The sequence below is a fragment of the Amblyomma mixtum genome, chromosome 1 (assembly GCF_055824585.1).
Source record: "Amblyomma mixtum isolate Tamu chromosome 1, ASM5582458v1, whole genome shotgun sequence".
Classification (NCBI taxonomy): domain Eukaryota; kingdom Metazoa; phylum Arthropoda; class Arachnida; order Ixodida; family Ixodidae; genus Amblyomma; species Amblyomma mixtum.
This window is the reverse complement of record NC_143012.1, coordinates 39780777-39796998: the sequence shown is the minus strand read 5'-3', so window position 1 is coordinate 39796998 and position 16222 is coordinate 39780777. Positions and strand designations below refer to the sequence as shown.

Genomic DNA, 16222 nt, shown 5'->3' with positions numbered 1-16222 from the left:
ACACACCATTGCAGCTAGCTAGCTAGCTCACTGCATCATTGCATCAACAGCACCATTGCATCTTATCTGCTTACTACCACTTGTTCAATTACTGCTCCCACATTTTATTCTGTCGAGCAAGCAGTCTGCTTCAAGTTTTTCATCTCGCTCTGCCTGTAAACACCGTGGCATTGTCACCCTGGATGAAAACACTTAGTCCAATTTTATGTAAGTTAACTTGTTTATACTTTAGTTAATTAGTTAAATAATGTATTGAATGAGTTCTAGTCAGAAAGTGCTACTGATATCACTGCATGCACACCTCCACAATGACAAATTTATTAATGAAGCAGCAAGTACAGTGATGAAAATGCCTTGTCATTAAGACAACATGATAGAGGCGATCCCCAGAAGGTAAGCTCAGCCAGACTTTTTGCAAAGTATCACATTGACAGTACAAAAATAACCGATCTAACTATTCAGCAATAATACTATTTTCTTTCATTTAATAATGAACTAGAGCTGCATTCTGGATCCTCAGAAAGGTTATTAGTTTATTAGTAGTTTATTATTAGATCATCAATGCAAGAAAGACATTCATCAACACTCACGTTCAGCTTCCAACTGTTCCACATGGTCCATAAACAAAGTGCTCCCCAGCTGTGCAAAGTATGTCTGGAACTGCAGCACTGTGACCCTCATGTCAGGCTCCAGCCTAGTCACATCCAACATTTTCTGCAGCACCATCGTCACGACTGGAACAAAAATGGACCAAACGAAACGCCACATTGCTTGCATCAAACATGTACTGCTCCAACCAATATAAAAGAGAGTTTTTGTAAAACCAATGATTACAGGCACGAGTAAAAAGAGCAACCTTTTCATTTTTTACTGGGTAGTGGTATTCCTCTGGGAGAACGACCACCTGAATGTTGTTTGTTTATTATATTTTTTTTGTGACAGCAGTGCTAGTGTGCCCCACCTTCGGAATCTGACATGTTGCAGCGAAGCCTCCGCCCTCCAGAAGCGCCACCAATCAGCCACCTCCCCACCGCACCCCCTCAGCTAGGAGGCTGCCCACCCACTCACTGTCACCCTAGATTCATCTCCCCACGCCACCCTTGCCCACGTTCACCGTCCAAAAATGCCACTGACCACCCACCACCCAACTACCCTCTTGAAGTTCTACCGACCACCAACCCTTCGCCCTCATCAAGGCCTTCGCCCTCATCAAGGCCTTCGCCCTCATCAAGGCCTTCGCCCTCATCAAGGCCTTCGCCCTCATCAAGGCCTTCGCCCTCTGCAAGGCCTTCGCCCACTAAAACTCCACACATTAGTGGAACAAAAAGACGCAGTTGGAAAGGCAGCTGCCCTCCAAGGGCAGTCCACCAACCTAGCATCGCTCTTGGCTCACCACCGACCACCTTCACCTTCCTGAAAAATTGTGTCACATGTGCAAAACCTCGGGTCAGAGTGAAAACGTCAAGGTAATCATTGAAGGTAAATTTAATTGCTTTCGTAGAACAGTCATCACGCTAAGTTAAAATAAACCTGGTTAGTGTGTTTTGAATGTTCCTTTTTACATTGGCACTGCCTGTACGACTTTCATGGCTGTCACTATTAGTACAGTAGAACTACTAGGTGCATTTTCCAATTTCAGGCATACGTCGTACGTCCCTGAAGCCTGCTTTCGTGACAGGCGGCCCATCGACTCACTGGGTTGTGGGCAACCTGCCAGGCGCGCACACCTTCACCTGGGTGAAGGCCTTCATAGTAAATGCCTCCTTTGGGCCAAGGGTCTTTATGATAAATGCCTTTAGGTCATATGCCTTTAGCATGCAAGCACCTTAAGTGTAATTAATTCTACTGCACAATATTCCGCACTTAGCCATGCTAAGTAGTTTTATTTTTTAACCGACAATTTGCAACAGTTGCTTTCTGACCCAAGCAGTCGCATAGCTTCTGCAACTCAAAGGTGTGAATTTAGCTGCCTGCTTGTACAGCCGTGTGTAAGAGGAAGGTCCAGACGGTCTTAATCATAAAATTGTGCCCCTCTTCTATGTTAAATTCGCATACAAGAGAAGGTGAACAGAGAAAGCTATAGGCTTACCTCTTTCGGAAACGACAGTGTTGTTCAGCCGTGACCTGACGAGCCGAATGAGTGGTTCACGCAGCCTTACCACGGTCGTCACCAGCCCATCGTTGGTGCCCATTTGGCACCAAAGGTGGCCAATATCATCCTCCTCGACAAGCTGAGATCCTGAAAGGCACAAATGCACAAAAGCTGCGGCATTACCAAAAGCCCAAAGCACAGTTTGAGGCTCTCTAAAAGTCTAGGGGATCGAGATATTGTCATGGAATGAGTAAACCACAGGAAACAGATTGAAAACTTATTACTGATCATCATTACTACTGTAGTAGTTGCAAGTGGGAAAGACTACTCATGTGGATAAGGCTTTGCATCGTGGAAGTTTTGAACTTTGCCTAGCCTCCCCATGAAGAAAAAAAAATAATTTGTACGAGGATGATAAAAAAATTAGGTGGGCGGATGAGATTAAGAAGTTTGCGGGAATATGGTGGCCTTGGCTGGCGAAGGACAGGGTTAATTGGGGAGACATGGGAGAGGCCTTTGCCCTGCAGTGGGCGTAGTCAAGCTGATGATGATGATAAAAATCTAACATTGAGTCCCATTAATAATCTGTCACTGCTCAGCTTTTTTCCCAAGTCTTTTTCTGGTCTTCAAAAGCATGCATATTCTTATATATATTTTGGCACAAAAGTACCATATCATACTTCCAATATTGTGCAGCAAGGCTACTTGAGAAAGAGTAGTAATATAATTAAGTAATATAATATAATATGATGGCAATGTAACACGAGGGTCCCTTACCGTACAGTGGCCTCCTGTCCTCAGAAAATCTGTTGGCCACACGCAGCAGCTTGTACAGAAGTCGGGACTGGTGTTGCAGCTTTTCTATCGACGCCCTCTCTCGACACCGGAGCGGCCCGAAGGTGCCCAAGCTCTGTACGATGGAAACAAGCACATGAAATGTAGTGCGGCACAGGTTCCATATTGTTCAAAAGCATGAATAATGCTACATTAATTTTTCAACTGAACTCAGCTCCATAAAGCAATTGAACTTGTTGGTACACAGGAAAATTTAGTACCATGCTTTTCATTTATGTTTAATAAATGAGAAGTTCACAGAGCCCATGACAGACAGAACTGTGAAGATTACCTGAACATCAATTGTTACTACTATGAATGAGAGGTAGCACAAGCTTTCTTCTTAATTTCATTCTTAAATGGCAAAAATATACCTGCACCTATAATACCTACAATACACTTGGTTATTCCAGTACCGGTCAAATATTCAAATTGTAAAATGCAGTCGCTCTACCAATTGAGCAAACTGGGACAGCGAGCTTATGGTAGAGCGAGAGCGAACTGATCAATAACCTGAAGTGGGAACTGTGTTCATCAAATGTTAAGGGGAATCCCCCAAGGTGGAGTAAATTTGTAATAAAGGAGTAATTATTCAGTGACATCCATCCAAGCGCAGCCATGTGGCTACTAAAAGAAAGCTTTCTCAGAAAGTTGTATAACTTATCGGTGTTGCCCCTTTTGAACTAGCACTTGTACTTCTTTAATTTGCATGTAGTTGTGGGGCGACGTTAATGAAAAACTGTGCAAAAAAAATCTCGTAAGCAAAGTAACTGAACTGAAATTGCTAACCTCAACCAAACGAATGCAGTAGCGGCAATGCACAGCAATGACACAGTCCAGCTGATCTGAGCCGGTGGAGACCGTGACTGGACTTGGCGTGGATCCGCCGCTGATGGGACTCTTGCGGTCTTTCAGCAGCGCAACGCCAGAGTCAGCGGTGCCTCCATTCTTGGTCTCTCGGATCTTGTAAGGGCTTTGCCGAATTGGGCTGCATAAAGGCACAAGCACAGGAAACAAATCTCAAGATTACAATAATTCAATAAATAACATCTTTGGTAGTTCAAATACAGTGCAAGTTTCACTGCAGCAGTCCAATTACAATACTGCAGCTGCCGGGCGCATATATTTTCATTTCTTTCATTGAGTACTGTTTTTTTTTTTTATATGTGTCATCGTGTAAGCACCAGACAAGGTTTTATCGAAATACCTCCAGTAACCTTGTTACTACACCTTCAGCACAGTGAAGGTCCACACCAAATGGTCATTTCTACAAGAAGAAATGAAGAAGGACACAGCTAAAATTAATTTAAGCATTACAGGATACACATTATAGTAGTGAGACGTAGCAAGCAAGTTAACTGAACCAAGCAAAAACTACCAAAGTTGACCACGTGAAAACCTGACTCGGAATAAGGACTCATGAAAGTCACAATTCCATTAATATTAAAGTATGTTCCACAAGCTCAGCTGCAGCTATGCACTGTGATGCTTTGAAAATGAACCAGAAGCAAGCAAAATGTGCCCTCATAGACTGTTTCCACATGCTATATCCTTGGTTGTTGTGGCAGGTCACAGACAACAGGTGTCTACACTGTTAACCTGAAAACTGGATTGGCCTGTCAACTATTGGCACAAGGTGGGCAACGCCCAAATAGTCTCAATTATCAGCACATTCATACACTAGCTACAACACACACCTGCTTTCAGAAGACTCGGTCTCCTCACTGTCGAGAAAGTCGAAGCAGCCAAGGGCACTCTCAACAGAGATGCTGACATTTGAGCCAGTGGATCCACGTCTGTGATGACTTCGTTTCTGAAAAACCAACCCCGCAACATTACAGCACTGAAAAACCTTCGTGCGAATTTGTTGAACAAACCAAGCCAGCAAAACGTTTTTAAAATTAGTAGGAAGCTCAACCGCAAAATTATAAAGCGAGGAAGGCAAAGAAAAAGAAAAAAAAATCAGAAGCAAAGATCAGATAAGTCAGCTGAGACCATGCATTCCAGCATGCATTAATTGTGAGAAATGTAAAGAGCAAGTTATCCCATGGTAAACCACGATGTAAGAGATATGATCCAGACCCTCCTGTATACACTTTAAGCGGGCAGAAATGGCAGAAATAGTATTATATGAATTTTTGTGGAAGATTACTCCATGCCTGAGAAGTCAGTACAGCTTGCACACTGCAACTCCACACATCTAGTGGGTTCGTCCGGAAGGCAGGCCATCTTACCTTCTTTGTAAGGTTACCAAACCTGGCGTGTGGACATAAGGCTATAGGTGCCTGCTTGCCGTTAAAGAGCTAACCAGAGAGCCGTTTTAACAGTAGTGGTCCTCTCAATTTTATTGCAGAAAGTGACAGAAAAGAGAGAGACAGTGATGACAGGGTAGCAATGAATGAGGTATACAATAACAAAAGAGAAAGAAATGCAGAAAAGACATTAACAAAGAAATGCAAAAGAAAGAACTACCAGCTGCATTGCAAGACACACAGAAGTGCAGAAAATGAAACAAACACAGATAACACTGCCACAAATATATAAAAGAAAGACTAAAGACCACTTCCTCTTGCAGATGACATATTCTCAAAAATACTGCCATGCGGTAATTCCTATAAATCTTCTCTCTTACTCATTCTGAAAACTCAGTGATGCCAACTGAATTTAACAGCACGATGTACACTGATTTTCCAATCCAAATAAGAAATGCTGTGCAAATAAATGCTTTAATGCTGCAAGTGAGCACTGCAGATAAGTGCTTCAGCTCTATTCAGCACCAGCAACATTGACAAAAGTAATGATCTTTGATATACAGGGTGTTTCATTTCATTCAATACAGATCTGGCCAAAAAGACAGAAATGAATAGTTAATCAAAATGTGCTAGGTACTCAACATTTACGAACGTGCCACAACGAGGTATCCACTTGGCATCATAAGTAGCACTTTGAATCTTTAGATGAAATCTGAATCTTTGAATCTGAAAATCGGAATAAAGTGAAATGCCCTGTATACACAGTAGAACACAGATACAAATAAACAAGAAACTAGCTAGGTAACAAACAAAACACTGTAGTGTCACAATGCAAATGTTTAACTGTAACAAAAAAAGTTACGCTGTGCATTTCACAGCACTGCTTTCACTCGTGAACACCCGGCACTACAGCACGAGGTGAACAAGTGAAAAAAAGTAATAAAGTATTTTTTTTTGTGTCAGTGAACCCGTATAATTGATGACACATATGTGAAAAGTGCATGAGTCTTTCAGGCCTATTTGAGAGATGTAATGTGAGGTAATGACAGTTTCACAGACCACACATTAGTAAAAAAAAAAAAAATGAAAGCCTATATACCATAGCTATCTAGTATTAAATTATATCAAGACAGTTGAATTACACCAGCTGAATATGAAACAGCAGCAGTCGAGGCTGCAATACTGTAACGCAAGAGGTCAAAGTACCGATAAAGTGAATTTCTCCACCTATCTAATGCAATAAAGATTAAAGATAATCAACAATCTTGTTTATCATCAATAATTGCTACTGCAGCTATACAATGCTCACTGGCTAAGATAGTATCAGTTGCATTTCATGAAAGCAGTTCTTCATTCATGTCAGCAGATATTGCATTCTAGACAATTTGTGCAATGCACAGAACCAACAATGGCTTTAATCATGTAGTGTCAATATGCTATACTGATGCACAAAATAGCTGTAGAAACACAACGGAAAAAAAAAAAAGCTTACAAGGACATCTTTCCATTAAAGACCCTTCCTTTATTAAAGAAGTAAAGCACTTTCCAGTTTTTCTGTTTCAATTTTTGCTAGTGAAGGCAGATCCCCTCACAGGCTGACAAACATTGCAGACGGGTTGCAGTGCACTAGAAGTGAAGCATGGTGGCCGTGCAGTTCCTCACCCGAAGCATGCGATCCAGCTCGGCTATGCTCTGCTCCAGCGAGTGCAGTTCGGGATAGTGACCCTGGATGTCTTCGAGGCACGAGCTCAAGCCCTGAACGGCCTCCCGCAGCGGTGATGGCGCAGACGAAGGCGGAGACACCTTGCCGCCCGATTCCGCCAAGTCAAGACTGCTGCAGCAGTCTGAGCCACTGTCACCACCCATGCTTGACCACCTGGTTAGTAAGCAGAAAAGCCGAGCCTCAATTTTGCAGCAGGTTTCCCAGAAAATCACTGATATCCAAAACACATCCACTAAATAGCCCAAGTATCCAATATCATTTCTGGATATCCACGCAACATCCAGGCAACAACCATCAGCTGAACGTCAATTTATGGATATCCACAAGATCACTTCAGCATCCTGATAACAGCCTTAGAAAAGCTTCCCTGCCAGTCCCGTCAGTATGTATTGCTGCTAACTATGCTTTCCAAACAAGCTAGTTAACTATGAAATCCGTCAAGGTGAGAATATTTGAATAATAGGCATACTAGTCTAACAATTATTTATGCATTCATAGCTGTGACCAGTCATGTAACTGATGAACAGTAACCAACAAATGCAAACTGCTAATGGTTGCAAACAGGCTGAAAGATCAGTTCAAGTACATAGTCACCTATTTTCACCTGAGCATGCAGCAGCAGAGTTAACTGAAACCTAGCAAAACAAATCAGCACATGAAATAGGATCCATCTCATGCATAAGATGCTGAAATGCCGAACACCGGACCACACTTTCACTCTCCTGCGAGATCAGAGCTCTTCGGAGAAAAGAAGTGACAGTCAGAAAGACCCCTTGCTGATCCTTACTTCTGCACAAACACTTTCTTAGAAAAAACTCATGCAGGTTTAATGTTAAACACATTAATTTTTATGGTTTTAAGCATGAGCACTCAGTAATTTGACAGAAAAAATGATCTGAGCAGTAACAGTCTTTTGCAGCAATAATTTTGAGGTCATACGCTAATACTGTTATGCTAGCTAATTTAATGCAGGTATTTTCTGTCAGCTATATATACCTTGAACAACAAGCCATATTGTATTTTTGAATTTTTCTAATAGGGTATAATTTTTAACAGTCAGAACAAAAGGCTACAACAAAAGGCTCTGGGCAGTATGCCAACCGGTGAAACGTGTTGCATTTGCTTTTTAAGGTCACTGTTCACAAATTAGCTTGACTAGCGTATTTTCCGGTGTATAACACGCGTTTTTTTTTTTTCAAAAATCTTGCTGGTGCGTCCTATACAAGGGTGCGTCTTATATGCGAATTTTCCATTTCTTTTGCGAGTTCAGAAATTACTCACGTTCATGTTCAAGCTTTTTTCACCGAAAAAATATTACTACCAATAACGCGGTTGTAACATGGTTAATACTTCAATACGGAGACCGCCGTGCGCAACTTTTTTTAGGTGAACTTTATCATGAAACGGCGAGGTTGACCACTTCCGGGATCTTAAACACGCGGCCGTTTCGGAGGCCCCAAGCAAAGGTAATGTGAAATGCCAAAAGATGGCGACAGTCGCGCTTCTCGCCATTGTCAAGACAAGCCAAGAGAAGCCGATATTTTTTTTTAGTCACTCTTTGCAAGTACGAAGTGCGAAGAGAATGCTTCAGATGTGTTGCCTTTTCGATAGCGCATCCGAAGATGAAGACTTTGAAGGTTTTATATAAAAATAAATTGTTATGGACATAAAGGGAGTTCTTTCGCTTTTTTTTCGTTTGTGCTAAAACGTGGGCTGGTATGGCGTGAGTGTTGCCTTTTTCGATCACTTAGCGTTGCTTAAGAACTTCTCACACGTACGGTGCATTTTGCGATGGTCGCATAAGCATGTCTAATTAAGCCTCACTAGCCTAACTGAGTAAATTGGGGTGCGTCTTATACACGGGTGCGTCTTATATACCAATTTTTTCAATGACAGCCTGCATATATGACGGGTGCGTCTTATACAAGGGTGCGTCTTGTACACCGGAAAATACAGTAATCTGAAACATATCGTTGTGTCTTTATGTATAAATTCTATGTGCACCAAATAGAGCCTTAGTGGAAGTTAGCGCTTGTGTTTGTCTTTTGAGTTCTTGCTGTGCTATGGAACATAACAAAAGGAGGTCCGCTCACCTCTGAGATGTCGTAGTCTCCACTGCCCTGAGAGTTGGGCTTTGTGGCCGGTTGTGCACGTACGAGTTGACGAGGAGCGTCTGACCCGCAGCGGCTCGGGGAAACTCCTCGTTGGGACTGGTCAGCACAGAGCTTGGTGCTGACATGCTTCCCCCACCTGACCCGATGCTCCCACCGGCGCTGCTTCCCTGCGGTGTCAACCGCCGCCGAGGGGCTTCCCACTCGGACACCTGCGCCCGCCAGTCGCGCTGGCCCGGCTCCAGTTCATGCACCATGCTCTGGAAGGAGAGCCAATGCATAAGTGAGCGGCAGTGTGCAACAGCTTGTAATGGTTACAATGCAAGCCCTAAGCTCAGTTTATACTTTTACTCACTCAGTTATTCAACAGTTCATTCATTATAAATGTTTGCCTAGAATCAAGAGTTTATGTAATATCAGCCAAGAAAAAGCCTGCCTAAAATAAATATATGAAGCACAATTCTAAGTATCTAAATCACACAGTGCAGCACAAAAATTCTTCACAAAGGCCACATTGCACAAACTTCTGTCAGTGGATGCATATTTTAGGAAAAAGTGGGAGAAAAATGCACAATGGTTAAAAGAAAAACAGCACCTTAGAAAGAAATGTGTACTCACGGGTGCATTCAAAAGTTAACAAGGCAAAAATGCAGTAAGACCAAAAAATAAGTTTACTGATCAGTAAAGTCTGTGTGACAGCTATAGATCACGAATGTTATCAAGTGACATCACAAAATGTCACATCGAACATACATCTGCATCATCAAGCCTCTGTTAGCTGATGCAAGCATGGAGTATAGAGTAAAAATGCCAGATTAAATGGGACATATTGTTGGCAGACCTTATTAGAATAATGATGTCACTTTCACTTATTCACGAACAAAGGTTGAAATCAAAAACAATTAAGTTTATCTGTCTATTCAGTTCATGCAGCCAATGATCTATTGTCATGCTTATCATTGCTGCGTCAGTAAAATCTAGGCATATCCGAAAAACGCACATCATTCATGGAATATGGAAGCCATTACAAAAATGATAGCAAAAGCCTAGGCTTCTTTCTGATTACATATAACAATGCATTTATGTTTATGGAGTGGAAACAACTGGCAGGTCTTTTCAGAAATCACGTTCCACTATGGCCAGCACAAGTTAAACATTATTTCACTTCATGACTGATTCTGACGAAGCACCTTTTCTTAGACTGCACACTTCAGATAAACAGGCAGCTCTTAAAGGTGCACTGATGAGGAATCTGAACTCGTCTTTTTGCCGCGGTAACTCAATCTACACGTTCCGAGCATTCTTAGAAACATCGAATTATTGCCCTGTGAGGCAGATTTCCTTAATTAAATCGAATTAACGTCCGGCTCCCGCCTTTTTTTTTTAAATTCTCCCCGTACGGTGGGCGGAGTCGACCAACGCGTGGAGTGCCTTTCACCCAGTCCCGTGGCTGCTTGCCGCTCTGCCATCGGTGGAGTAATACGTAGTAGTCCGTAGAAGCAAATAGTCCACACGTATTTTTATTTCTGCGGGCCTATTTTGCGGCTATATTATCTGCAAATCAAACTATATTCAGGAAAACGTAAAAAACAGCATAAAGCGAAAGCGAAGCCTCCAAGGAGCTGGCTGAAAGGCACTCCACGCGTTGGTCGACTCCGGCCACCGTACGGGAAGAATTCAAAAAATAAAGGCGGTAGCTGGACGTTAATTCGATTTAATTAGGGAAATCGGCCACACAGGGCAATAAGTCGCAGTTTCTAAGAATGCTCGGAAAGCGTAGAACGAGTTCCCGATTCCGAACGAGAAAGAGTTCAGATTCCTGTTCAGTGCACCTTCAACTCAAGCAGACAACTAAACACCGCTGCTGGGCTCACCCCTGTCCTTTCAAGGATGGTGTCATTCCTGAATGGTGAAGTGCCACGCCGCCTGGTGAAAGGGGAGCTCATCACACCGAGCACTGGGGGAGACTGTTTGCTGCCGGAGAGGCCATCTTCCACGCAGCCATGAAGAGGACTGGAAGGATCAAAAAAGCACAAGACAAGGCATCAATTTATAGTTCAACACTACTGCGTACTGTGAACTAATAGATCACCAGCATTTCCTTAAACAGGGCAGAATACACAACACATGAAAGCAATAAATATCTCTTCCATTCTGTTCACATAAAAATGCTGCAACCCCAAGCTACTATCCGAGCTGCAGAATGAAATGGAATCTGAATGAAATAGTATATTTTAAATATAATATGCTGACCCCCTTATCGAGTTTAAGGTTTAAGTTAATGCAATTAAGCAACAAGGCGGGACGGACTGCAAGTGAGATAAGAACTTCTATAATACAAAAGCACTGTGTTTTGCAGTGTGCATATTTCCCAGTGCACTCACTTCCAGGTGATGACAAGATTTAGCTTGAGCGAACCACTTGAGTTGAGGTTGATGGTCATCAGTTGTGAATGTGAGCTGAACAGTTCCTTGATCTCGCAAGACTTGTTGCCTAGAAGAACGTTCTTTCCCAGACCGCGGACTTCAACAGCCTGTGGTGTGAAATGAAAAACATAAAAAAAATAGAACTTCATCAAAGTAATAGATATTAATTTGTGCTGAAACCAAGTGTAGAATTTTAATGCCGCGCATTCTAAGGTGAAAATGCTAACTGGTCAAAGTGGTTTAAAGAACAATTTCCAGCTGACTCCAACTGGAATTCAGCTGGGAACCAACTGGATTCAATTAACTGAGAATAGTTCCTTAAACCAGCTTGACCAGTTGGGATTTTCACGGGAGTTGCTACTAGCACAATACTGTATTTGTCAAGCAACTTATTAGAACATAATACATTTACAACAACGGATATTATATACACGCACCAATTCATGCCACCCATGTTATTTAGCTTGCCAACACATATGATTAAAGAAATAGCTGATGAGCAGCTGATGGAATATGAAAAAAAAACAGCTGAATTAGTGAATGAGTTCATCCAATCACCATATTAAAGCAACAATAAGCATAGTTGATGTTTCATCAGTTACAGCATGGGAAAATATCACTTTGCAGGTCTCGGTAAATTTTTCTACAGTTGCATGCACAGTAATGAATGGGTGCAGTTGGTTCCAATCTTGAACGTGTTCCAATCTAGAAACTGCATCACTGCCTTGATAAGAGAGTCCTGGAGCTCAGAGAAGAAAACACCAACACCGTAGAACTTCAAAACAGGCGCACACACCTTGATGTACAGGAACTCCCCCAGCAGGGCCTTGATGATGATTTGCTGGTTGTCCCAGACTTGCTGGCCATCTTTCAGGACCCGCCCCCTCGACTTCCACTTCTGGTCCCCATGCTTCACACTTATCTCAAAGTTGTCCCCAGCGCAGAGGCGTGCAAAGCCCTGAATGCCTGTAGCAAAAAAAGAACAAAAGAAGAAACTGAGGTTAAAACCTCGAAATCCTCAAAACACGCAAGCAAAAGTACTCACGATATAGGTACTACATTTTCACATAAATTAACAAAATCAATCAAAATTAATTAAATCTGCAGGTGCACAAGGGGTTGGTGATAGTCTCGATGAGGCATCAAGACTATCATCATGTGATAACTACTGCAATGATAATTCCCAGGTTACAAAAAAATGTGCTACAATTTCTGCAAAAAAAACTGCATATACCGTATAAAGGGCCGCACTTTTTTTTTTTTAATTCGGGTGTGAATTTTGAAGGTGCAGCCCACACACGAATTAAAAAGAAATGCAAAACAATATTTTTTTTCTCAATTATCTATTCCAAAACAGGGGATACAGCCCATACACGGGTGCAGCCCTTGCACGAGATTGTACGGTAAATATCTTTACTGGCTTCTCATACCTGTGATACAAAAAAATATTATTTAACTTAACTAGAAAAAGTTCTCTTGTGTCTTCTGCATAGATCAATGACCACTGATGAAAACTTTACAAAAAAAAAACAAAGCTTTTAAGTGAAATACACTGTTCCAAAGTACGTGAAATCAACTTGTTAGGAGCTTGTTTCAGTTATCGTCTAACAGAAAAAAATCTATCAAACGCTGTCAGAACAAACATAAAACTGCCCGTCTGTTTTTCAAATGAAGGTGCAAACACTTCACACAGCTGTCCAAGTTTACGAACACACAAGTATACAAAGCATTATAGTGATCTGATCATTCAGTATCTCCTACTACCTTTGGTTACTCTATTTCAAATCTTAAATTCAAAGTTGCATGACCTATTGCTGCAAATTACCGAATTCGCAGAGAGAATCACCATTAACAGAAATAAACTTACCCCTCATTTGAAACTGCAGAGTTCCCATAAGCTGCTCCAAGTGTGCTTCCAGAACGCAGAGTGTGTCAACACACTCCCGGTAGCCGGAGCGAACACCGTGCAAAGCATTGTCCTTCTCACAACCTGGTGACAGGACGTAGGCATACGCCATGCTTCGCACGCCATCACGCATCCTCTGCTGCACCTCATAGTGCTCACGCAACTCTTCCACCTGAAACGGATACATTCAGCTTCATGCATCACAGTAAACAATGCTAAATGCCACGTAAGATTCATCACAGTGGACAAATGTTAACCCAGTAATATTACATCTATAAATGCAATACCTTGAGCCACTTTTTTTTTAATGCAAAGAGAACAGTGGCAATTAAATCTGATGGTGTGATGCCAGTCAATAATCTTTTTCCACTGATTCGTTGTTCTCATCTAAGCTGCTGCTATTTATTTATTTATTTATTTATTTACCCTCAGGGCCTTTAGGCATTACAGAGGGGAGGGGGGATAGTTAACATTCAAGTACAAAAAACAAAACAGCAGCTAGAAAAATTTAATATAGTTACGGCACACACTGGTATAAAATCAATAACAGAATTAACAAAAGGCCGCATTTCACAAAACAAAACAAAAGAAAACAGCAGCTAATAAATTAACAAAGTTATAGACATATACTTATATAAAATTAATAACAGTGTTACGAAATGCAGCAGTATCAGTAATTACAGCAATATTGTGGGGAAGGTGATTCCAGCTGACACAAGTTCTCGGTATGAATGAATCGTGAGAACATCTTGTACGACACGGAGGGATCCAAACTTTGTGACGGTGATCAATGCGTGCTGAAATATAGGGTGGTCTTTTTAATAACTTCTCTTTAAGATAAGGATTATGATAAATTTTGTGAAAAGTACATAATGAAGCTATTGACCTGCGATGGGAATGAAGCTGTAGGGAAAGGTTAGCTTTCATGGCAGTTACACTACTAGTACGATGATAGTTTACTGAGTTTACTCTTATGTTTACTGAGTTTACTCGTATAAAGAACACACTCACGCAGTGAATAGACAAACATTTCACTTGTCAAAATAAAAGTTTTTGCTAATACATTAACCTGCATAATGAATTCACCACTCAGATTTTCTTAACTTTCCTGGGGGAAGGAAAAAGTGTTCATTTAATGAGTAAATGCAATATGCAGTATTAAGAGTAAAAATATAGCTGCTATGAGAAAAAAAAAATCAGAGCAAGGAAATACAAATGACTGCCGTTTTACCTTGGAAAGTTGGAACTCAATTCGCTTGAGGTACCTCTCAGCTGCTTTCAGTTGCTGAAAAAGAAAGGCAAATATTGAACTCCCCAGTAGTAAACATGAATGACTCAGACACAGGCAAATTAAGCACGGGCGAGTCAAGTATTCACGAGGATACACTGAAATCATGTGCAATGGTGCAAGAAACAGGTCTTGAGACATGGTCCAACATGACTACAACCATGCAAGCAAACCATGCGGCACGGCATTAGTAAAAAAAAAACATTTTAAGCAGCACAAAAATGAGGAACCAGAAGGTTAGGCACGACATCTTCCCCTGCATTCCTTGATAAAATGCAATTACAAACGTGCAACACAGAAAAAAAAGTTACACAAAATCCTAAAGCATCAGTAACAAGAAACTGCTGGTTCCACATCACTGCAGCGTAAAGAAGACGAGCACAAAGGAAGAAAACACTTACGACACGGACAAGTGTTTTCTTCCTTTGTGCTCGTCTTCTTTACGCTGCAGTGATGTGGAAGCAAAGTAACCAACTTGCCCAGAAGCTCGTTTTACTAAAGAAACTGCTGCAGGAACACGAACGATAACATTCAGAGTATCGAGGTATGCAAGATTTCCACACAGGAGCAGCATTACCACAGCTGAAACGTGCACAACTACCAATGTTCCTCACCTTCTCACAATCGTACAGTTTTCCCTGAGACTGAAGAACACAGACACGGCAGGACAGGAGAGATGAGAGAAAGAAAGAAAGAGGATGCACATCTAAGCAAAAGAGATGGAAGAAGAAAGTATCTGGACAGTACAAGAACAGATGCACAAAAACTCTGCACACGTAACGAGATGCAATCAAAGAAGTGTGCTGCCCTACAACTGAGAATGTGAAGCCCTGCAATCAAAGCCTGACCTGTGAAGGAAATGGTAGAACATAAAGACATATTTTCAGGGGCCAAGGCCTACCTGCGATGAGGAGAGTGACAGGTTATCCACAGAGGACCTGAGGCTCAGAATATCCTCTTGCGCTAAACTGACACATTCCCTGCACAAGAGAAAAAGAAGACATTTCAATTCACACCCAAAGAGAAATTGTGGGGAGATAAAAGATGTCAATTCACAGACTGGCAGTGGGCAGTAAAATCATTAACAGATGGGAAACACTGCATGCAAGCACTGCCAAAAAAAGCGACAATGAAACAGCGCAGTCATGCTGACCTGAGGCCCCTTTCCACGGCGTTGAAGATCAGCAGAGTCCTGGCTGGCCGAGGAGACCTAGGAGGTTTCCCAGACCATGTTGAGGAAATGCCTTGGAGGATGCGTCGAGGTGCATGCGGACTATGGTGTTGGCCTAGCACTGAGCCTGCGCACAGTAGAGAAAAAAAACATACGCAATAAGATAATCAGTGAAGTAGTTACACCAGCGTCACAGCTGCTTTAATCTAGCTGTTATTGTAAAAATGACCAGGAATGGTTTGGTTTGGTTTATTGGGGTTTAACGTCCGAAAGCAACTCAGGCTATGAGGGACGCCGTAGTGAAGGGTTCTGGAAATTTCGACCGGCTGGGGTTCTTTAATGTGCACTGACATCGCACAGCACACGGGCCTCTAGAATTTTGCCTTTATCGAAATTCGGCCACCGCGGCCGGGATCAAA

The 16222-nt window shown here is 41.9% G+C and overlaps 1 protein-coding gene across 5 annotated transcripts in view; it reads right to left on the bottom strand.

Moving 5' to 3' along the window:
- The window catches only part of LOC149366099 (rho family-interacting cell polarization regulator 2-like), a 146030-nt gene that overhangs the window by 5423 nt on the left and 124385 nt on the right, over window positions 1–16222 (bottom strand). For 4 of the 5 annotated variants that reach the window (XM_089548516.1, XM_089548536.1, XM_089548499.1 and 1 more), the window contains 15 exons: window positions 15786–15930; window positions 15534–15612; window positions 15247–15276; window positions 14576–14629; window positions 13306–13516; window positions 12235–12404; window positions 11397–11545; window positions 10887–11025; window positions 8995–9272; window positions 6841–7054; window positions 4624–4739; window positions 3716–3914; window positions 2870–3002; window positions 2090–2239; window positions 591–734 (listed from right to left, as the gene is read on the bottom strand). In XM_089548516.1, coding sequence (XP_089404642.1) covers window positions 591–734; window positions 2090–2239; window positions 2870–3002; window positions 3716–3914; window positions 4624–4739; window positions 6841–7054; window positions 8995–9272; window positions 10887–11025; window positions 11397–11545; window positions 12235–12404; window positions 13306–13516; window positions 14576–14629; window positions 15247–15276; window positions 15534–15612; window positions 15786–15930 — 2211 coding nt within the window. The remainder of the gene's footprint in view (window positions 1–590; window positions 735–2089; window positions 2240–2869; window positions 3003–3715; window positions 3915–4623; window positions 4740–6840; window positions 7055–8994; window positions 9273–10886; window positions 11026–11396; window positions 11546–12234; window positions 12405–13305; window positions 13517–14575; window positions 14630–15246; window positions 15277–15533; window positions 15613–15785; window positions 15931–16222) is intronic. The other variant, XM_089548508.1, reaches the window with a different exon arrangement.